General features: G+C 36.1%; 2 protein-coding genes across 2 annotated transcripts in view; one reads left to right on the top strand and one right to left on the bottom strand.

Moving 5' to 3' along the window:
* Positions 1 to 1,319: 1,319 nt before the first annotated feature.
* Positions 1,320 to 23,996, bottom strand: LOC139710285 (uncharacterized). The gene is made up of 11 exons (XM_071622212.1): positions 23,910 to 23,996; positions 14,761 to 14,864; positions 13,664 to 13,771; positions 12,849 to 12,913; positions 11,882 to 11,974; positions 11,080 to 11,142; positions 9,060 to 9,239; positions 8,558 to 8,653; positions 7,438 to 7,574; positions 4,961 to 5,081; positions 1,320 to 1,418 (listed from the first exon to the last, which is right to left on the bottom strand). The coding sequence occupies exons 1-11, from the start codon at positions 23,921 to 23,923 to the stop codon at positions 1,320 to 1,322; spliced, it is 1,080 nt and encodes a 359-aa protein (XP_071478313.1). The 5' UTR covers positions 23,924 to 23,996.
* A 36-nt stretch (positions 23,997 to 24,032) lies between these two features.
* The window catches only part of LOC139710288 (WD repeat-containing protein 3-like), a 30,956-nt gene continuing 30,903 nt past the window's right edge, over positions 24,033 to 24,085 (top strand). Inside the window, exon 1 of the mRNA XM_071622215.1 lies at positions 24,033 to 24,079. The gene's annotated coding sequence lies outside the window, so the exon portion shown is untranslated. The remainder of the gene's footprint in view (positions 24,080 to 24,085) is intronic.

Raw genomic sequence — 24,085 nt, 5'->3', positions numbered from 1 at the left:
TAACAAAAGAAACAAACATAATCAAAGAGTGGAAATATATAAAATCTTTGAAAATAATCAAATACCCATTCAACACACAATCTAGTCAATAGGCAGATCCATATTATAAATTCTGCAGATTATTTGGTGATACGTATTATGTAACATGCAAAAGCATGAGAAAGCACATAAGAGTCACAAATAAAATAAAACTGAAGCACACCTCCACCAATATTATACGTGTAGATGATGTGGCCATGCGGGCTAACAATTCTCCATCTGCTTCACTGAAGTCGACTGTACGATCAAACATGCAAATAAAATGCTCCAGGTCTACTGCATATCATAAACAAATCAAAGTCATTGAGTTTGATAGATAAAATAAGGTTAATCATGATCAATTGTGTTGCTGAAACACTTAACCAGAGTTAAACTTGAAGGGGGAAAAATATCCCAGAAGTTTGGATTAATTGCACCCCTAAGTGGCCCAGTGATTAAGCACGGCTAATGCCATTACTAAGGCGTTGCATCAAAACTATGACCAGCAGGATCCCGAGGGTTCCTGCTGGTCATAATTTTGATGCAATGCCTAAATATCATGCATACAGTAATGTACATAAATATGTGCAGATTTGGATTCCAACTTCCCACTTATTCTGAAGTACAGAACACTCTAATTTTCCATCACCAGCATTCTAGTCTTTATATTTCTGATAATATGTGCTTGTAAAAAGGAGAAAGAGAAAAGAGTGAGGGTGATGTGCATGAACAATACACATGGGCTCAAGCACACATAAATCATACTCTGAAAAAATAAAGCACAAAATATAATCATATATATACAATGCATCTTCACAATATAAAAGCTAGACGGGCTCCTCGGCTGATAGCAAAGTACCATAGCCACTCCAGCTCTTGACTATTGAAAAAAAGAAATAATTATATTTATGTTTACTTGACAGCCCATTATTGATGGCACATGAAATAGATGGTGTTTGCATTGTTGTACCTTCTGCTGTGCAAAATCCTGTCTCTAAGTCTCACTTTTTCCTTTGGATTTCAAGAGTGACCTCATGTGCTTATGAAGGAACGAAAGAATTAAAAAGAAAGTTAAGGAAAGTTGATCACAAATACTTGCATGACATGTCCGGCAGAGTTCTCTGAGTGTATAATCCAACAAACCAGCTGACCCAAGAAGAAGCCAGTTTTCAAATGTTTTCTTCGAGAGTAGTGCACACGTGTTCACAAGTGAGACAGTAGGCCTGAAACAGGTGCTTCATGCAAAATCTAGTGCAACTGCTACATCACCAGGACACCGTCTGTTGTGTAATCTGCGGATTTCACTCTGCAGCATTGGTGTCAAAGGTCGTCGATCTTCCTTTTCCGCCAGCAGTGCCCTCACCACAAAGCATTTGCACTCTTGCTTGCTCTGGCCTGCTCTAGAAGTGCCTGCACGATGTGAAATGTAAACATCATATATCATTTTTTTTTTTCTTTTGAGAGAGAGAAATGTCTGTGGACGAAGCAAGCATTTCACTCAATAATACACAGCTACTAAATGTTCTACTGTATATGCCAAATATCTAGCGAGTTTAAATTTTCGGAAAAAACAAGATTTCCTTATGATTTCGTGAGTGGTAAAATTCGTGATCGTAGAGTACTGTACTTAATGGAGAAATGTATACATGTGCGTCACATTCATATCAGGCTCAGAATCATCATTTTGGCGTGTCTTTAATTTCGCGTACAGCACCTGACTCGCGAAATTTGCAAAAATAAAGACATTAAGAAATATTCGACATATACAGTATTTCATAGGAATATTTTTATTCTTTTTCTTTTAAGCAAGAAGAAGCTTCATGAAATGTTGCATTTCTGTTTTTATTACCTTCTGTTGATAGTGACATTTGGGAGATTATTGAACTTTCTTCCTTTCTTTTTTTCCCCATATGTTCCTATACCTTGAGCAGAGGTATAGTAGGACTGTATGTGGTAATCGTAAGTCTACTCTTCACCGCTACAGAAGAAATCAAAGTAGCCTCAAAGAAAAAAAGTCCTGCCTGCTACGAATTGTGATATCCTTTTCGAAAATAGGCATACACACTTGTGTTATTCATTAAGGAAAGTAAATCTTTCTGCCCTGTATTCACAAGCTGTCATACAAGAATCTCTAACGGTATTCAGGAATACATTCATTTTCAATAAAGCGTGTTTCATTTATCAATGAATATCTACAAAACATGTGGTGTGTGCAGTTGTGACATATGTGACATGCATGGGCCTATCTTTACTTGGCTGCACGACATTTGCTCCTGCGACTTAATTGCCTAGGGTTAGGGTTTAGAGTTAGGGTTGCGGTGGGCTTCAGCTTTACATGTACATGCGTTTGATGTGAGGATTACCTGGCAGGATTACGGTTAATAGGGTTATGTTTGTGGGTAGGTTTATGTTTGGCTTTAAATAGCGTATAGATATTTTGTGGGAGCAATTGTCACAGGAGCAAATGTCACAGAATCTCTTTTATTTATCAGTCTCTACTTTGAATGTACAACAATATGTGACCTTGCACCACAAAATTAACAAAAAGTCGCACCCCTTGATTTCATGTGAGGACTCACGAAAGGTGAAACGGGTCAACTAAGTCAATTTTGAGTTTTCCACATTTTCTGAAAGAGGTATTCTTCTTTTACATTATTCTTGAGTTTGGGATCATAAAATGAATGGGTAAGTGCATTTTCAGTAGTTTTTCTACAACCCTTTTTTGTAGAGTAGTGAGATCAGGTATGTCATTGAGGCCTCTTTTCATTTCCTGATAACCCTTTGCAAACTCTTCACTTTCAAGTCTGATAACTTTTGAAAGGATAACACTACTGCTTTGAAAGTTGGCATTAATCATGGACAGAATGTTTTGACAGAGCGTGCTCAATTTCAATTTAATCTGATAATCCCTTCATTGTTGTTGCTCCAGTGGTTTACATCCTGATTTTTGTCCCATTCATCGCACAGCTGGCATGGTTTGGTAAAGATTAAACGCTTGAATAGACAGATAGACCCTGTACTTCAGAGCCTCTTTTCTCGGTTCACACTTTTCCAGAGTGAGCGCTTTCTTTCCAATATTTAGATAGGTTAGGAGAGTCCATTTGAATTGAGTTATGCATCATTTTAAAGCTAAGAGTCAGCCCCTTTAGAATCTCTCCTTAACTAAAAATCCATGTCTGGCGACTTTTTGTTTGTTTTGTGGTGCAGGGTCACATATACCCATCTTCCTTGAATTGTGACATTGAGCTACAAACCATATCAGTTGCATGCCTGGGGTTCAAGACTGCAGTACACATCATACCTTGTGTGAATCAGGACTTGTGAGACAATTTTGTGTCTGGTTAAATTTGCAGCCGAGAACCACACTACTATTAAAAGGCAATCAGATATCAAAGTACAGTCAACCTCACCTATAAAGTCAAACATGCACAAGTTAGGAAGTTGGGAAAGATGAAGAAAAATTTGAACTTGGATGATTATAAACTCGAGCTAATTCTACTGTTAAAATAAAAAATCAAAGTCACTTTGATAAGTCAAAGCATTTCCTTTGGTCCTGTAAGATTTGACATATAGTGAGGTTGCCTGTATTATCAATTTCCAACATGGAAACTTGCAATGTCTCCTTTTGGAGACAATAATACATACTGTAGAGTGCATTTGTAATATCAAAAGCAATATTTCGGGTGACATGAAAAATGCTTGAAAATAGAACCAAGGCTATGCGCGTAATACAATCACTGTTTGGGTGACAAATCATTGTATCTAAAAAATGCTGAATGTTCAGGAGGACTACAACTGTACAAGACATGACGCTAAACGGTATTGCATTTTCTTCGAAATGCCATGGTGGCTTCATTTCAAGGGTAAGACAACTAGGATTTTGGTCAGGTAATCACTTACACAATAACTGATTATCTGACAAATCCAAACAAGCAACATTGTCACTAAACTTTGAGATACTGTACAAGGTCTTGCCACCCTAGTGACGATATGTGACCCTGCACCTCAAAACAAACAAAAAGTCGCCAGACATGAATTTGTAGTTAAGACCATATTCTGAAAGAGCAGACTTTAAGCTTTAAAATGATGTATGACTCAAATCAAATGGACTCTCCTATTGAAACCTATCTAAATATTGGAAAGAAAGCACAAACTCAGGAAAAGTGTGAACTGAGAAAAGAGGCTCTGAAGTACAGTGTCTATTCAAGTGCTTAATCTTTACCAAACCGTGCTGGCTGTGCGATGAATGGGACAAAAAACAGGAAGTAAACCACCAGAGTAACAACAATGACGGGATTATCAGATTAAACTGAAATTAAGCATGCCTCATTAACATATTCTGTCCATAATTAATGCCAACTTCCAAAGCAGTAGCACTATCCTTTCAAAAGTTATTAGAGTTGAAAGTGAAGACTGTGGACAAGATTTTTCAGAAATGAAAAAGGGATTCTAAAGACACACCTAATCACACTATTCTACCAAAAATGTTCGAGATAAACTGCTAAAAAACACACTTTCCTGCCTGTTTTATGTTACCAAATTTTAGCATAATGTAAAAGAAGACCCGCTCTTTCAGAAAATACGAAAAAGTCAAGTTCAGCTGGGTTGACCCATTTCACTTATTTTTCAGTCCTCACGCAAATTCAGTGTGTGCGACTTTTAAATGTTCGTTTTGAGGTGCACGGTCACATATATGTAGTACTGTATAAGCTCTCATTTTTGCGCGTAGATATTTTTGCAAATGAGGAGGTCACAGACATTTTCACAAAATGTTTTCACAATTTCAACATCGACACTAAGAGAAGTGCAGTAATGCCTGTCAGTTCAAGATATTTTTGAATGTTGCTAAATTTGTGGTCCAACAGTGACTCACAAAATTCATGAAAATTAATCTTCACAAAAATAACAGCTTATACAGTATATCAAGATGGGAGAATCTTACCTTCATCTTGGCTTGCTCCTTCAGCTGGTACTCAGTCATCTTCATGGTGGCCCTGTGCTCCAGGTCATCCTTCCTCTTCTCTTGTCTAATCCTCCTCCTCTCCATCACCTCGTTGTAGTCTCTGCATCAGGAAAGATATACGAAATTGTGAAGGAAGAAATAGAGAACATGTATTCATACAGCTGGCAAAGGAGTCTATACTGAAAGAACTGAAATGGGCCTGACACCATGGGCTACAATGTATGAACATTGAAGAGCTATCTACATGTAGAACAGTCATTAACCAATGCTGCACACTGGCACTGGTCCGACAGTCCCGACCAGTGAAAATCACTGTCGGACCAGTAACTTTTCCAGGAACGGATCAGTAAAACATGGAAAAACTGGGTACCTACTGGTCCGACAGACAGGTAGGACCAGTAGAAAAAAAAAGGGTTAGTGTATGAGTCCCGAGTATACACACGTACTCGGGCAAGTGTCTATGGGAAATGCGTGATGTAGCAAAATCAGCCCATCCTCAACGGGTTAATTTACTGCCAAACAAATGTGCCATCATGGCATCATGGGTTATTACACAAATGGAACTTTTTGCCTGACTATTTTTTTTTTGCACCAGTCCAATTTCAGCAACCTTCACTCTTCATAATCAAAAAGGTGAGGGTTATAAAAAATGGAGCTAATCCGGACTGGCACAAATGACGAGCTGCAAAAACAGGTATCAAAAGCAAACAGAGACAAGATACAATCAAATTCTCTAACAATGCAAAATACAACTGTTCAAAGAACAGTTAATACTGGTGCCTACTGGGAAAAAAAAAAACTACACATAAAATATATCTGATTTTCGAGTGGTTACAAGATACTGCTCCTACATATAATTACATATATTACATTATCCTTGCCATTCATATTGTGAGCCGCGATCCATCATACAGTATACCACTGTGCAGATGCTTGTAGATGGATAGTTTACGGACTTACATTTATACAAGTTGTGGAATACATTGCCAGTGGAACTCTGTTCATTAACATACCCTCAGTATCAATTCAATTCAATGATTCTTGCGCCAAGTTGTTTTTATTGCAACTGATTGACAAAAACTGCCCCTTCAAGATTCATTAAATTGAACCAACATGTAGTACCCATTGCTCTATGGGATCAGACCCATCACTTGCAATTATGGGTGGAAGTTTAGTCTAACTGTTTAATAGTGGATATGAAGCAAGCCTAGCAGTTAGAAGGTTGTGGGTTCAATCCCACATGAGTATGTACAACAAAGACTTTCTAGCTATTACCCACAGTATCTTATATTCATTTTCACAAAGAACCTTAACCCTAACTTACATGTACCTGTTTATGGGCTATTTAGCAAGCTTGAATTCCTGGGGGGGGGGGGGCATTATGGCCCCCCCTTCAGATCTCAGCCATTGATCGCGCGATCGCCGCAAAATTTTGCATGAACATAAAGCCGGATGTAATCTACAAAACTGTTAAGTTAAATTTGCAAAAAAATTGCATTTTCTATTTTAAGTTAATTAATTATGCAAATATATGCAAAAAACCTAATTTTCGTCTGTAATTGGCTTATAAAAGCTTATGGAATGCTGATTTTTGGTGTAAATATTCCTAGTGACATTCCGAACATTTGTGCGTAAAAAAAAATTCAGTATCACAATCAATTTCTTATGTTTGTTATTGTTTTATCATTTTTTATGTATTTCGTTGTTTTTTCGAACTTTTGATTTTGTTGTTTTTTTCAGCAGAATTTGTCATACACATCTTTAGAAGCATAATTATACTAAAATAAGTTTATTTCAGCCATTAAGATTAAAATATGAATCTTTATATGAATTAATTGAAAAAACACAATTTGTATTGACAAAATCACGTTTTTGAGCAATGTTGGGGTTGGCGAAATTTTTTTGAAAGGGCGTGGCTTCGGAACAGTATGCCCGGGCGCGACAAATTTGGTCTCAAAAGTTGCGCGAGACTTGAAAGTAAAAAGTCAGCGAGCAGCGCGGTCAAAAAATTTTGCGCGGCGGAATGGTCGCTGTATTTGTCGAGGGGGGGGGGGGGCCAGAGCCCCCCCCCCCCCCCCCCCCCCCCCCCCCCCGGTAAGTTAGGGTTAAGAATTTTTTTTTTTTTTTTACAGTTTGTCACAGTGACAATATTACCAACTGCAAAAGTGGAAATTTCATTGCACACTCAGAAACTAGCATGAAAATAAAAGCACATGAATATTTTTGCTTGCTGTATGTTAAAGTTGTTGATATCTTGCTTCCGCGGGATTAGGAACACGTGAAACTCTTCTTGTCCGACCAAGCACGAAAAATTAGTCAGGCACTGAAATCCACTTTTAAAGTATTCTACACATATTAAGCAATATTTCATAAATTATATTACATAATATGCGCAAGTCAATCCAACATTATTTTAGCATTAGGAAACTGATCACACATGCCAAAGTCTAACTTACGCTCCACCCATAATAGATTTGTCCTCTACACCGAGACCTGGGCTCGACTCCCTCTGCTTTCTCTCAAACTTCCTGGCGTACTTCTTCTCAATCTTTGCCTCGCGCCCTGTGGCCTTGGGCGCCAATTCATCCATCACCTACAGATGCGCAGTGAAAACGGCAACAACACACCAATAAAATCGTACCTACAATTGTACATGATGTACAGATGAGGCCTCCATCCATTTCATGAGGCCGCCATCCATTTCAAGCTTAATTGCTTATGATGGTGGTCTCCTGCATTCAATGATCTCTGTTGTTTACTGAAAAATGCTGTATATCTTATGTATTTTATGTTTCTGTGTATCTACATTGCTCAATGTAATCACCTATGTGTATCTATTTATGTACTGTTATCGATTTATTTCACTGCACTTGTTATTCTTTGTCTTTGTACTTTTTGAAGTTTGCATTCAAATTGCATCTGATTGAATGCAGAAATAAAAGCAAACAAACAAACACATAACTGAATGGAAGGTCAGAGACAAAATGCGGGTGAGAGTGCAATGCACCTGTCATTAATGGACATTGGACGATGTTGACATGCAGTTTGACAAATGAGACTTTCAGAGAGCAGAAAAAGCAGAATTAATCTTGTTGAAAATCTTGATGTAGAAATCACTACCATGTCATCATTACATTGGTGCCTATGAATCTTATAAAAGTTGAACAAATTTTAAGAAGGGCTCAACATTTGTGGTGGCATAGTGGCCTGTGGCCACAAAAAAAAAAAATTGATGTCGGGCCACTGAATTTTGAAAAAGGCTATTTTTTGGTAGCCTGATTGGGCAGCTTACATTCAAAATGGGTTTTATAAATTTCCTTTTATTTCAGGCCACTTCATAATTTCTTTTTTTTTTTTTTCAGGCCACCAAAATTTAATTTTTAAAGATTTCAGTGGTACGAATGGGTCACCAGCGAAAAAAAAAAAGTACATTGTACTATGGAGCCCTGTATTACATGACACTGGTTATATAAAATCTGCATAAAACTTGGGCAGAAATGTACATACATTTGCTGAGTATTAGAGAGTAACAGAAAATTAATCCTCTATGAACTTAGAAGAACCTTATAGTCTCACCATCTTGTTGTAGCTGTTGAAGTCTTTCCTCTCCTTCTGTAACCGTCTCCTTGCCTCCTCTCGGCTGTTCTCCTGCTCAACCTGCGACATGGACGGCTACGTTTGGGAAGCAGAGTTAGAATCATACATAAAACGAGTGCAGAATTTACTTGCATTCATTGTTATTGAATTTAGTAATGTGTGCAGGGATACTGAAAATGTAAAACAACATTGCCGTATTCTGGGGGCTGAAAAGGAACATTTCTGGTGGAAAAACAGTATTTCTACCCTTCCTGCATCAGATTTGTGTAGCAATAGCTCTATTTTCTCCAAATGTAGGAAATAATTTTTAATACAATCATTATACATACTTTTATCAGTGGGGCTTGATATATGTCTTGAGAAAAAAAAAAAAAAAAAAAAAAAAAAAAAAAAAACTTCTTCATGAAGTGTAATTCATTCTGTAGATAAAATAGAAAGTCAAGCTTGACTTCAACGGCTGGAGTAAAATGACTGAACTTACTGGTCTACTGGGTCCGATGAACCTGGCATCAGGCGGGACACTTTTGCTGCCGGCTTCCCGGAAGGAGCCCTTGCCAAACGTCGAGAACTTGGTGGGCTGAGGCGTCTTGAACGGAGACATACTCACGCTCCCGTCAGGACTCCGTAATAGCGCCGACGACGCCGGCAACTTGTCGGCAAACTTGTGGTCAAACGAATTAGAGATAAACATATTGGTGGAGTTTTCACTATTAAAGTTCTCTTGAATCAAAACAACCAACTTATTCTATTGTTTTTCTACTTTCTTTGATTAGTAACCCTTCAAGGACAGAATGAGTGAGGCATGGTAGTGATCATGTTGGCAAAAGCTCTCTAAGGAGAGTTCTATGATGTACAGTGTATACTCAAGCAACTGCAGAAGTTCTTTAGAAGAAATGGACAAGTATTGGCAGGACCTCCTTGACATAATTTCACGGTATAACAGTTCAATAAATAATGTAACCAATTTCGAAAAACTTTTTGGATTTTGTAATAATAAATTTGTTTCATATTTATTTCTGTTAATGAAATATCATATCTACAGTTGCAAGTTTGGTAATAGACTCCCAAATACAGTAGCATTCAAATCCTTTGTTAAAAAACAGAAGGAAATTGAATATCATATAGCAAAAAAGAAAAATAAATTAACTTCCCATTTCAAGATATGGCGTTTTGAGATTTAAGTCCTCCATGCAATCCTCAGGCCATTGTAATAGACCAAGTACATTGAATGCTTATTGGTGCCATATTTTGTTTGTTTGTTTGTGTGTTTTTGTATATAGAAAGCCATATTGCGTTATTTATTTGTAGTCGCATGTAGTGTATGTAGTACAATATACATTGTAATGTACTACTTGTAGTAACGCTGCCATTTGTTGTCGATTTTGGCTCTTCGGGGGCGATTTCTGAGATGGTAGCCTTCTTTGGCATTGACGTGACCTGACCTCCCGTGAATTGATAATGAGTGTTTTTAAACTTTACCATCGGATGTAGGGTTTGCATGACATCTTACAGAGTGCATTGTGGCTGGATTGGGCCGGGTCGGGTGGTGGGATGATTAGTACATACAGTACAGGGTATGTGTGTGGGGTGTGAGTGTATATGTGTTGGGAGGAGGATGTGTGGGGTGTGTGTGTGGAGGGGGGGGGGGGGGGGGAGGGAGGTGTAGTTTGTGTGGAAGTTCAAGTTATGTTCGGGTAAGGTGGATCTTCTCGCCCCCTGATTTGGCTTGTTCCAGTCTCTGCAATGCACACACTTTTTTCAGTTGGAAGGGAGGATGAAACTGTTAATTGGTCACTCATTAGTTTGTTTACTTGTTTGTTTGTTATATTCTCCTTCCCCATCTCGGAATATCGCTCTTGAACAAGATCTGATTTGTATATGGTAACTTAATGTTCTGCCTTTTTTTTTTGTTCTTTTTTACAATTCCTCTACGTTGTTCAGTGATTGCGTTATTCTAATCAAGTTGATTGTTCTAAATAATGTGATTCCGTATAATTTTTCAATAAAACATAAATAAAAAAAAAAAAGAAATGGACAAGTATGTACAATGTAGTCTGGGAATAGCAAGATGTGTCATCAACATTTGTAACCATTAGTAATTCAAACCAAGGATGCAAGATATATACAATTCATAATTTTTCTCTTCAGAATGTCTATCATGTATGTAGATAACACCACTACAATTACAGGGTACTGAGACCTTGCCACATTCACAAAACAATTGTGTACACATTTCTTCTCTTTAACATACAAAGATTCAGAAAAGGAGATGATTTATGGAAAAAAGGTGAATTAAATAAAAAATGGAATGGATAATTGCACAACATACAAAAAAAAATATTTCTATGTCTGATAGTAATTTACATTCACGCTACCACACTACTTTAAGATAATATCTGCAGTATGATATGTGTGCTCATAAGAATGTAGAATTCAGTGCATCTAAATTAATGGTAGAATATATTCTAACACAAAACTATGAAAGAGCTGCTCTCTATTACCTTCCACTTGTACTTTGTGAGTGAAGACTTCTCATCAGCTGCATCGATGCCTTTGTAGAATTTCTGGACAAATACAAAGTTGCTTCTTGTGAGTCAACTAATTTTTCTCGGTATTTCCACTGCTGGGGAAACTCTTGCTCAGGTGTATAGGACTAGCATGCATTTTCGCAGTTATCATTAAGGGCAGAGTGGAGCATAAAATCAAAAGTCATCGCCTTCAATTTCATGAGAGGCCGTGTCTGTACAACTGTCATCATGATAATATTTTACACACTGTGGCCACTATAACAATACACTATACTTTGCAATGAAAATACAACAACATACACTTTACATTGCACATAATTCAGATTAGATAGCACATTTAAGAAGATTAATTTTTAGCTTGGTCTTAAATTAAACTCAATACTGTTCGAGTCTGCTTTACAAATACATTTTGTAGAGTAAGATTATTCCACTATTTGGGAGCAGGACATACAAATACCCTGTTCATACATGCAGCTGCTGTACACGAAACGCTAGAAAAATGTAAGGACAAACTATGGCACGCATGTTTGTTGCTTGAAACTTTCTTTTTTTACATGCAAAACTTCTTTTCCACTATCATCTACCAAAACAAAAATAGAATTTAATGGACTTAACCATAGTTACATGCCAACTATTCCAAGAACCTAGATTATCTCCAATTCATTAATGGATTGTTACAAACTGTTTCATGAGATACACCTTGGAGTTAACAATTTGCAACATGAATCAGAAAGTGATTAAAAGTAGCAAAACAGATTTCAGAGAAAGGTTTAACCTTTGCTAATTTTCCACCATTCCATTTCTTGACAAACTTCTTGAAGTAGGCCTTTGACTTGGTGGATTTCATCTCATCCAGTGACTTGTTTTTCTGTGAAGTCAAATAAAGAAGTAAACACACACACACCAGTATTAGTGGTATACATTGTACATACACATGCACTGAATACTATAGACCTTAACTTAAATAATACACATTGCCTTTATTAAAGAAATAGTATCAAGAAGAATAAATTATGTCAAATTTTAGTAAAGCTGTAATAACTTTCATAGCGATTATGACTTTATGAGGGAGGGAGCTGGTTAACAGATTCATTGACCAAAACATAACTTTTCAATAGTTGTTATTTACAAACTACTTAGGAAATTCTGAGGCAAAAACATCATTGCCAAATCTGATTTGCTCAAAATAATGGTTGTGACCAGTATTCCTGCTTTGTGAAATAATTTTTCACACATCCATACATGTAATTTTCACCTTCTATGTCTAATTTTCATGAAAGTTTTTACATCAATTTGTTTGATTTTTACCCTATTTAAACTGAAGTAGATCTAAACATGCAGTACAGTTATAATTCACAGACAGGTAAAATATTTATTATGGAGCAGGATATGTAAAAACAGAATTCTTGCAGTCTCTTTGTCATATGATGCCCTGATGTTATTAAAGATACGTCTATTACAAGAGCCTTTGCCAATATTTCAAGCCCAACCAACTGGCTTGTTACAGTGGCTACAGCTGCAAAATGTTTTAAACTGTGAGTGTGACAAAACAAACAGTAAGAACAGAGATCATTAACTAGTCTGTTCTCCTCCCCCCCCCCCCCCAATCTGTCATAAAACAAATGGGCTATCAAAATGAAAGTTCCAATTTTCACCACATTATCATGAAGTCTGTAAAATATGATGTGCAAAACTAAATTTGACCTCTTCTCCTGAATTAACACACAGTGATTTGTACTTACCTCCTCCATAAGCCAAATTCTGAACTCTTTGCTCTTGCTGTAGTAGTCCTCTTTGGAAATCTTATCTGTGTTAGTTTAAAAAAAAATAGTAATGTTTCCATCACAATATTCAACTGACACATTGTAAAATAAATATTTCCTGTACTCATTGTAGACTGATACTTATTAATTCATGGGTTTAGTGTACTTGATTTCTGTCTATATCTACGAAAAAAGGAAATATATTATTTTCAGATGAGAATGAACAACTTACAACTTCATTCAGCAACCACAAATGTCTACCTAATACTGAGAAAGGGATTTTTATCTGTTCTTCTTGAATGACGTCATGTCAGATGGATAAGTTTGAGTTCTCAGAATCCATGAGACACATCAAAAATTTCAGTGGCATTAGACTCAGCTCATAGTGAAAAGAGCAAAATGTCAAATTACTAAATCAACCTTCAACCTCTGCCATTCTACCAGACTTTTCTCCAAATTTACCATTCAAAAATAATGTCCTTAATGCACTTTACTCAATATTGAAGATTGATGAATTTACATCTCATAACTCTTGCATTGCTGCATTGATGCTAAAATTTTGCAATTTTAATGAACTTCTGTTGTCCAACCACTGACCTTCACAGGCTGGTCAAACTAAACACACTAATGCCACAGTCATTCTCAGTGTTATGCATCCACAGTTCTTAACAGGGAGCAAATTCACCATTACTCTGAAATATGACAATTTTTTTAGCCTTTGCTGGCCATTGGTTATTAGAATAATTACAATTATCATTATGTATCCTCAAACAGGAAGTGCCTGTTTTACTCACTTAGGGATTTCTTTTTCTCTTTCTTCTTTGCTTTCTTCTTGTCCTTCTTCTGTTGTTTTTTTGATGAGGCATCTACCTTTTGTTTCTTTTTAATCTTGTAGTCATCCTCTGTGTGAAAACAAACAAAACAGGTGTAAACCTTTTTCAATACCCAAGTACATGACTTGCAGTTTCCATATTATAAATTTGCAAATATACACATGTATGAACAGTCAATAGCTACAGTACAACATAAAAGAGTATCAACATTTGCTTGCTACAGCAAATTTTGATAACAGAACTTTGTAGTCTTTGAATAATTCTTACTGTATACTTCGCATATTTAAAATTTGCTTTGTTGTACAGTCTCTGAAATAAAACAGCATTTCCTTTGTCCAACCTGGGAGAAGGCATCGTTTTAGTAATCATATTGCAGATCTAAAGCTCACTAACCCTGCAAATTTTAGAAGGAAAACTACAGTGCACACCAAATATTTCATGAGGTTTTTATTTTCGCAAATGTTGCAAGTCCCATGCTATTCTTAACTTAAACTTAAAAACAAGCAAAAATATTAAATCTCATCCAGACATGAATGTGTCGTGCATACATGCATTTCTCCATTCAGTACTGTAATCCACAATCATAAATTAAACCACTCATGAAATTGTTGGGAAATCAGGATTTGCGAAAACTTAGACTCGCTATTAATATGGCATACATGACAGTAGCTCAGCAAATATTAAAGAGGAAAAAGATGAACTGTGAGGTGGGAGAAAAGAAGAAGAAGAAGACAGAGAAAAAAACAAATGAACAGAGGAACACAGTTCTGTCACGGAGTTCCGAGGGTACCGAGGTGTTTACAGTCAGAGATGTCACACCCTTAAACAGGGAACCATTCAAAATTTCCTGAAAGCCAAGCGTGCGAGAGTGAAGTGAGCAAGAGGAAGGGGATGGGGAGGGGCTGGGGGAGGGTGTGAGAGGAGCATAACAGTGACTGAGTGTGCTGCAGGCTGAGAAGTGACAAAACCTGCTATATGATTTTCTGTCATTCTTTTATAAAAACTAACAAACAAACAAACAAACAGACAAACACGAGATCTGTAGATTGTCTACATACCAGAATCACTTCCTGAGCTGGAGTATGAGCCACTGCCGCTGGAATCATCGTCATAGCTACTGCTGCTGCTCTCATGCCGCCGCTTGGACTTGCTCTTCTTGTCTCTGACAATGTCAATGAGTAGATCTTAATTCAGAATCATAAAGTATCTGATCTTCCATACTGATGTGTTGATACAACAGATTCTACAAAGTCATTTTTTTTTTTTTAATCAAGACCAATATGTACATATACATTGTACTTCTTATCCCCCAACAAAAGAGTAGAAAGAAGAGGCATTATGGGTACAGATCTACAAGGATGTTGTTGTTGTTATTTGAATTTATTTGGCGTTTATCATTCCTCTAGGAATATTTACGCCAAATCTACATTCATAAAATTACTTTGAATTTTCAAATTTTACCCTAGAGATATTATTTTCATTTTATTAAAAATGATTCAAAAATAATATATTATATCAAATAAATCTCCCTCACTGGCCTCGGTTCGAGCTGCCCAATCGACGATCGTATTTTCTGGCCAGCCCGGCTCGGTACCTTGAGCAGACTTCTCAACAAGGAGGGGCCACATCTATCTGTGCTTGATTGACCAACTTTCTCCAAGATTACTCAAGCTTGTTGTACTATGTACAGTGTAATGCTGAAGAGATCGCACCAGCATTAGCATTTCTTTTCCAGCAGCTCGAGAGCATTAACACTGACTGAAAAGGTCCGATCTGATAGGAAGTAGAATCTACGCCCTTGTAACACCTGTCCATAGGCATAAATCTGGTGATATTTGAAGAGCAGCCCTGGGAATTACTGCTCATTATTAAACATCTGTATGTTTTCCCTTGATTTACCTTAATGTTGGGCATAAAGTATACTGGGCTTACAATGTATTTGCCCCTCTGCACCCTCTTGAGACTTGCGGCAAGTGTTATTTGCACTACTATTTGCATGCGTAGGGCAGGAGCATCATGGGAATTTAGTATCTGGGTCAAAACAGTTGAATTTATGTTTCCATGACTTCTCAAGATTTGATTTGAAGGTGTTGATACTGCTGCTATTGATGACTTCAGGTGGTAGGCTGTTCCATAGGTTAACTATTCGGAGTGAGAAATTCCTTTGCCTTACATTTGAGTTTGCGTAGGGTTTTCTGAGTGTGAGTATGATATGACCTCTTGTCCTGGAATGTGTATGTTGCTGGAAGAAATCTGAGCTATGCAAATCGTCTAGGCCAATCCATTCAGGATCTTAAACGTCTGGATCATATCTGCTCTGCGTCTCCTATATGGCCTTTTTTACGATCAGTGGTGTAACTTTTGTACTCAGAGGGTCAAAATTTCAAACAAAATATTTTTTCATTATTCTGTTTGATTCCTGTTGGAAAGTATTCAAATTTTTGAAAAAATGACATTTCAGACCTTAAAGCTGAAGAGTTATTGGTGTAATTTAAGGAAAACCCTGGCACCTGAAGTAAATTTAAGCAAAATTTTGTTTTCATGCATTGCACCATAATGACAAAACTCTGTAGTCAAACTTCACCATGCAAAGTTTATATGGTTAACAACAATATATAGTTTGTGAATCAAAACTATTTGGGGGTTGAATATAAAGTGAATTTTTAAAAAATACATGAGATTTATAAATTTTTGGAAAAAATACCAATTGACATGTAATTTTTAAGATTTTAACTATTAATTGGAGGGCAAGCCAGGTCAAACTCTATACTATAACAAGTCTTTAAGAAGGGCTACCTTCCTATGTAGGTTAAATGAAATTCCAATCATTTCTTTAAATCTTGGATTTTTCACACATGGATGTTTCGGAGGTGACAGTTAACATAATAGAATGTTTCGGAGGTGACATTAATATTAACACTCAGTTTTTCTGAGAATAAGTGACAATAACACAAAACTTCTTCTTTTTATCAATGTTTTTAATAATTATAACTTGAGAACAAGAAATTAACTCCTGTTTCAAGCAGATAAACCACACAGAACAAGTGTTTTTTACACTTCATTAATTAGCATGGGCACCGGTAGTTTGCCTTCCATTTGGACGAAGGTTGTAAGCTAAATATTGTAATCTGATAAGAAACATGGCATTCCATTTTCTACCTTAAATTAAGATGAGGGTGTGAGATCATTTTAGTAATGTTTCTTTGCTCTCAGAACATTTTATTCCACAACACCAGGGAAGAATCACTTCGTTTCGGAGGTGACATTCAATGTTAACATTGTGTTGAAACAGTAAGAATATGACGGACATAAGCTAGATATTGTAACCTGAAGAAACATGGCATTCCATTTTCTACCTTAAATTGAAATGAGGGTGTAAGATCATTTTAGTAATGTTTCTTTGCTCTCAGAACATTTTATTCCACAACACCAGGGAAGAATAACTTTGTTTCGGAGGTGACATTCAATGTTAACATTGTGTTCAAGTATTCATATAGTATGTCCCCCCCCCCCCCCCAAAAAAAAAAAAAAACAAATAAACAAACAAACAAACAAACAAACAAACAAACAAACAAACAAACAAACAAACTACAATTAGACTTTTGAATTGATAGCACCCAATATGATTAAATCAGCTAAAATCTACTTTGGGGTCTTAAATTATAACATCTTAGCTCTATTTTGCAGAAAGCCCCAGTCAATTTGGTTAAGTGGTCTCAAAGATATGTGGATTGTTATAAAGGATGTCAGGAGTCTGATTCTTCCAAGTTTAGCACTTGGATGCTCTTGGAACTGCATATTAATGTGTAAACACAATATACAGAACTTGGAGGGAAGGGATTCCTGACATGCTCTACAAAAATCCTCATTTCTCTTTGACCTCTGAAGCAAATTGAATGGGGTTTTCTGTAAGGTGTGGGCAATGAGTTGTAGTTTCAATCCCTCAAATTGTATTTTAGATTGATTCATTATCTTTAAAGTTATCATTGCAGAGGGTACCATGATTGTAATTTTTTGATGGGGACATAGGTTATGAATGCCAAAAGCAAAAATTCTTATTTGACTTGTATTATGTTTTTGTTTGCACATAGTATTATGAATAGATTAATTCAAGGATGTTCATGAATTCTTCATCATTCTTGATAGCCACCATACAAATGTTATAATACTGGTGAAAGGTGTTTGGTTCATATGGGATAAATTTTCTATATACCAGATTCATTTAAAGTGTTGACATTACTAAAATATATTTCATGTATCTTTCTGAATTGCTTGAAAATTACCAGCAAATCATATATATTAATCACTTTTGAGAGTAAAAAGTATAAGATAAGAAAAATCATTTTATTGTTTTGGAGGTGACACAACACAGAGACAACCCAACTTCTCAGGTGTTAACTAATATATTGTGAACATTCATGTCTTTCCTCATGGCTTTAATTTTCAAATATAAGCTCTTTCTTTCAGTTCTTACTTGTTATTTTGTTTCGTTATTCTCTTTCATGATAGTGGATACCAGCTCATATTTTGTTTTAGATTGTAATTCATACTAATCTTTAGCAAGTTTTTACAGTTTGGTTAAGACAACAGTTTGTGTTTCCCAGCTGAAGAGAGCAGCATAATGCTTTTGTGTGAACTTATGAGGAAATTTTTTTTTTTGTTCAGTAATTTCACCCATCAACTTCACAGAAGGTCCCGGACACAAACTGGTCTCAAATAACCCTATAAGAGACCGAAAAAGGACAAGTTCACCTCAATAAACACGAGGGTTGAGTAAATACAGCAATATTAGTAAAACACATCAGTGAGAGTTTGAGGAAAATAAGGCAATCTGTTCCAGAGTTATGAATTTTTGAAGTTTCTGCTCAGTCAAAGCTGAATGAGAAGACTTAGAATAGCTTGTGATGTCACACGTGTACAAGGATATAGAGAAAGTATCAAGAAAATTCAACATATTTTCACTTTTCTTGCATAACAAAAGAACACTTGACTTCTCTCTTTTGGAAGGCAGGGTGAATAATATTGCCCTAACATACATCAGCAGCAAGTTGAAGAAATGTGTTTTTTTTTTTCAAAAAGTAAAGTTTTGTGAAATTCATTTATATTTTTTTTATATCGTTGTATGCATGTGACATCATACACTGTCGTAGTCGTCTCATCCAGCAGTGATTGCATAGATACTTAAAAAAAAACCATAACTTTTGAATGGATTGTCAAATTTCCCAAACTTTCAATGATGTGTTCTACTAATGTTGTTGCATTCACTCAATCCACATGTATATGAAGGTGGACTTGTCCTTTAAGAAACCATTTTCTTTTCCTTGAAATTCCAGTACTTAAAGCCAAATTCTAAGATAAAACATAATAACAAAACAAGGTAAACATGTCATCAAAGTTATATTGAGATAGAACTACAAATCTTGTATTTGGATCTTTTCCTTTCCAGTCCTGGGGACTTGTTCCTCTGTTCACTTTAGTTGTCAGATAACTTCAATAAATAATCTTAAAAAATACAATGTCATAAACAGTTGGTTCAACTTGGAAAATGTAATAACTATTGTCATATAAAAAAAAAAAAATCACACAATTTTGTTTATGATTACCACGTTGTACATGGAAAAACAACAACTAATAATTCAAGAACAAGTTGTGCACCAGCTATAGGCATGTGGCCTTTTTGTGGAGTTTGATTATTTTATGATTTTTTTTAAGATTGTGGACTAGGGCATGCATGAACTGCCACATGTATCACTTTGGTATCAAGGGAATTCTGGTGAGCTAGGTATACAAAAGTCACTTCTATTGTGATGATTTTGTATGTATTTGAGATAGTGAAAAGGAACTGAAGTCTTGCCTTTCACTATCACATAACAATATGGTGTTAACAAACAATGTCACCTCCGAAACACAAGAAAAAGCAACCTACATGGAAAGCTTTGATTGGTAAATCATCACAACTAAATTGCTTAAATTGGAAATCAAGCTTCTAAGATGAAAGCATCTATATGTTTACTTAACTAAAGCAGGAGAATTGATCTTGATTCCAATATTATATACAACAGATGTGTGTATTTTGTGCATTCTCTTTGTTAAAAAAGTGAAAAAATGTAAATTTGCCCTAAAACGTACAGTATAGTAATAAAAATAAGAGTGAGAGTGTGTTAGTTGATTTCTCCACTTTGAGACTTATGTTACTAAAATAAATGAAACCATTGGTGTACATGATATGGTTTCTCTTCAATAGAAATGAGCAAAAACTCTTGTTAACAGTGTTTTGTCACCTCCGAAACAGTAATTCTTAGTTTTTATTAAATCTTTTATTAATCTCTAGAAAATTCTCACTTCCTGTTGCCATATTACTATTTTCATCCAAAAGAGATTCCTGTCAATTGGACAGAATCAAACAAAATTGCTTTGTCTTCGAGAAATTATCAAATATAATACGCTTGTTGTTTCGGAGGTGACGGTTGTTTCGGAGGTGACAAGTGTTAACGGAAAATTGTAAATTGCTCCGAAATGAAAACAACAGGCTATATTTCTACTACCTTCCTTCAGAGATAATGTGAGGGGATATGTTACATTTTTGTAAATGTAATGTATAACTGATGTTAAGAATAAAAAAATCAAATACATAAATCTGTTGTCTCGGAGGTGACAGAAAAGTTAACGGAAAAGTTGCGTAAATTTGTAAACACTCACCAAAAAATGATAAGCTATTTGAATCAAATAATCTTTGGATTGAAGTTAAGTCAGATTGATTACTATTCTGTTTTGATGGAAATTAGCAAAGTTGAATTTTATAATTGTGAGCAAGAGCTAACTCAAAAGAGGGGTTAATTGTTAACGGAAAATGTCACCTCCGAAACATAAAGTTTGGACAATTTCAGTCTTTAAAGAAGACAAAGCAGAACCTGGTAAACATAATAGTTCTTAATGTTGGATACCTGTCTATCACCACAACAACAAAAATAATGAAAAGGAATAAACAATTTAATATGCTAGGTCTGACAAAAAAACCATGTCAGAGTGCATACACCAAAAGTGTTAGATTTCAAGCATGTAAGTGCATGCCATATCGGAAAGAAAAAGAGAGGAAAGTTCATTAAGGTACCCAAGGTAGACACTGTGGGTGGTAAGTTTATGAGAAAAAATCATGCATATCTGTCAGTGTATAAGAAAGTTATACACCAATTAGTGCCAAAACCGGGTTTTACACCACTGATTGTAAAAATGGCCATATGACAATGTTGGGAGACCCAGTTTCCTCAGTCGTTCTGTGTAGCTCAGGTTTCTCAGGCCAGGTAGCAGCTTTGTTGCTCTTCGCTGTACATTCTCCAGTTTAACATATCGAGGCGCTAAATTATGGAATAATCTATCAGATGATGTAAAGCAAAGTGTATCCTTTCTTACATTTAAACATAAGGTGGATAAATTATATACGTAGTAATTGTTTGCATAAACTGTAGCACTGTGCATTAATCGTTTTCCTTTGTTTTCTTTTTTCAGTATCATTCTCATTTTCTTTATGTAGTATGCATGATTTCCTATGATATGTTTTTGAGTGTCTGTTTGTTTGATTTTTGTATTTAATTTTTTCTTCTTTTTTTGAAAGTTTCCTATACTATGTATAAAATGTTGTATTTTGTAATTGTATGATTTTTTACTTCACGGACTCACAGAAGAACAGCCATTGGCTGAAGTGAGTGACCCGTGGTGAAATAAAATAAACTAACCCGTTTAGGACGGACTGATTTTGCTACAACACGCACTTCCCATAGACACCTGCCCGAGTATACTCGGGACTCATCCTCAACGGGTTAACAATGTCCTTCTTTAGGCATGGGAGCCAAACACTACTACAATATTCCAGGGATGGTCAAATGATTGATTTGTATAATTGTACTAAGCCTCTTCCATCCATGTTAGAAAAGGATCTCCTGATTAATCCCAGCAGTCTATTTGCCTTGGCGCATACTCTGTCGACATGGTTAGAGCAATGCAGACTGCTGTCAAATATTACTCCAAGATCATTCTCATGAGTTACTGTCAACAGCTCTGATGTATCGTCAGGGTTTAGATAATAACTCAATCCAGGGTTTCTTTTTCCAAAACACATTACTTTACATTCCTTTTGGTTGAAAGATAACTGCCAGTCTTTGGCCCACGATGTGAGTTTATACAGATCCTCCTGTAGATTGTTATTATCAGACTCTTCGTGTCGTGAGGCATACAGTTTGGTGTTGTCGGCAAATAATTTAACCGTGGAATTCTCTGGTGACATTGATGAAAATAATAGATAGTAAAATCTTATTGCCACTGGGCCTATAACACTTCCCTGAGGAATTCCACTGGCTACTATACTTTCATGTGAACTGGCTCCTTCTACTACCAGTACTTGAGTTCTAGTATAGTTTTCTACTCGTTGAGTATGATCAAGGAGAAATACATACGAGTACTTTGATCCAGTTCAAGATTTTCCCTCTCATTCCATATCCATTAAATTTTCTTGAGCAGTCTTGTAAGTTTATGTGGTAGGCCCTACACTGTCAAAAGCCTTCTGACAATCTAAATAAATACAGTCGACTCGGAATCTTTGACATCAAGAGCAGCACTCCAGTCATTTGTTTACTTCAACTAGTAAATTGAATTAGTTGAGTAGCGCAGGAATCGCTTCAAACTGACCTAAATCATGCTGATGAATGGAGTACAAGATGGCAACTTGATTTCAACGTTAGTAAATGTAAGATTCTTCATATTGGAAAAAATAATCCAAGGGAAAACTACAGAATGAATAGTGTAGAGTTGGAAGCAACCAAGCAGGAAAAGGACCTTGGCGTTATAATAGATGAAGAATTAAATTTCCATCAACATGTCTCAGCAGCTGTCCAAAAGGCAAATCAAACACTTGGGATTATACACAGGACATTCTCACAAATGACGACGCAAATACTTCCTATTTTGTTCGTATCATTGGTTCGACCTCATTTGGAGTATGGCAACATTTTATGGCATTTGAGATATGAAATGGACTCTGACAAAGTTGAAAGAGTGCAGAGAAGAGCCACTCGTATGATTCCTGAACTCAAATGTTTGTCATATGAACAACGCCTGGTAAAACTCAACCTGCACTCATTATACTACAGGAGACGAAGAGGCGACATGATTACTGTTTATAAGTTGCTCAATGGAAAGTTGGGGATTTCTGGTGACATGTTCTTCGAGCCAGCCATCCACTCATCAACAAGAGGTCATAGATACAAGCTCTTCACCAAACGTTCAAGATTAGAACTGCGAAGTACATTTTTCGGCCAGAGAGTACTGTAGTTGCCGACTGGAACAGATTGCCTGCTAGTGTTGTTGAAGCTTCCTCGATTAATAATTTCAAAGATTTATTAGACAGACATTGGAGGGGGGAAAAATTTAAAACCTCTGCTCCTCAACGCACATAAAGCAACAAAGTTGAAGATGATTATATTATGTTGAGACCGGAATACTACAGGACCAGTCCTCTACTTCCGTATCAGATGTGATGTGATGTGATGTGATGATCTGCCCCTTCTGAACCCGAGTTGAGGAGGTTAAAAGATCGTTGTTTTCAATATGAGCCATAGCTCATACTGATGCCATTAGTGAATCCCTTATAATGAGTGTTTTCATTATTTTACAGAATACCCTAGAATCTAGTACTGTAACGTTAGTCTCGTTACATCTAACATTAAGTAAAAATAACAATGTTAGTCAAATTTACTAGTATTATTAGACCTCTATAATTGATCAGGGATTCAAGAATTGATAACTGATATTGATTATTAGTGATAACATGATCATGATGATAGAAATACTTGTTGGGCCAAGTAGGCCTAGGCACCGCTTTATGTCTCTGCATATTACTAAACCAATTTAATTTACATCGAAATAGCTAGTCTAAATAGATAATTTCATTTGTTAGATCTAAGTTACAGCTGTAACTAACACTTTAACAGTAAAGTTAATTATGTAAGCAAGGGTCTCCCAAAATCCAACACATTTTCAAGCATACGGGACTGAGGTAATATGGTCGCATATTCCTCAAACATTATACAGCCAGCCAGCCCGTGCCCTGAAAACGAACGATTTTATTAAGATCTTATGAAGAATTCAGAACTTCATAACCCATATGAAAGCACCCAACGGTATTAAGTGACATATATCTATTGCGAGTACTCACTTTGCCTTCGGCATGACTAAATAATCAGAATTGATCGGTTTACATGTCACAGTAATTCCAGTTTGAAGATTTCCCTCCCTTCGTCGTCTATGGTATCTTCGAAAATCGAATAAACAACAACTTCATTATCATGTCAATGAACACGTGGGATCTGTATCAATGGGTAAATGGTAAGT

This window comes from Diadema antillarum, unplaced genomic scaffold, assembly GCF_040938485.1.
Source record: "Diadema antillarum isolate AM-2024a unplaced genomic scaffold, OU_Dant_1.0 seq00001519_RagTag, whole genome shotgun sequence".
NCBI lineage: Eukaryota > Metazoa > Echinodermata > Echinoidea > Diadematoida > Diadematidae > Diadema > Diadema antillarum.
Note: the sequence above shows the minus strand (reverse complement) of the source record. Positions and strands in the feature narration are given on the sequence as shown.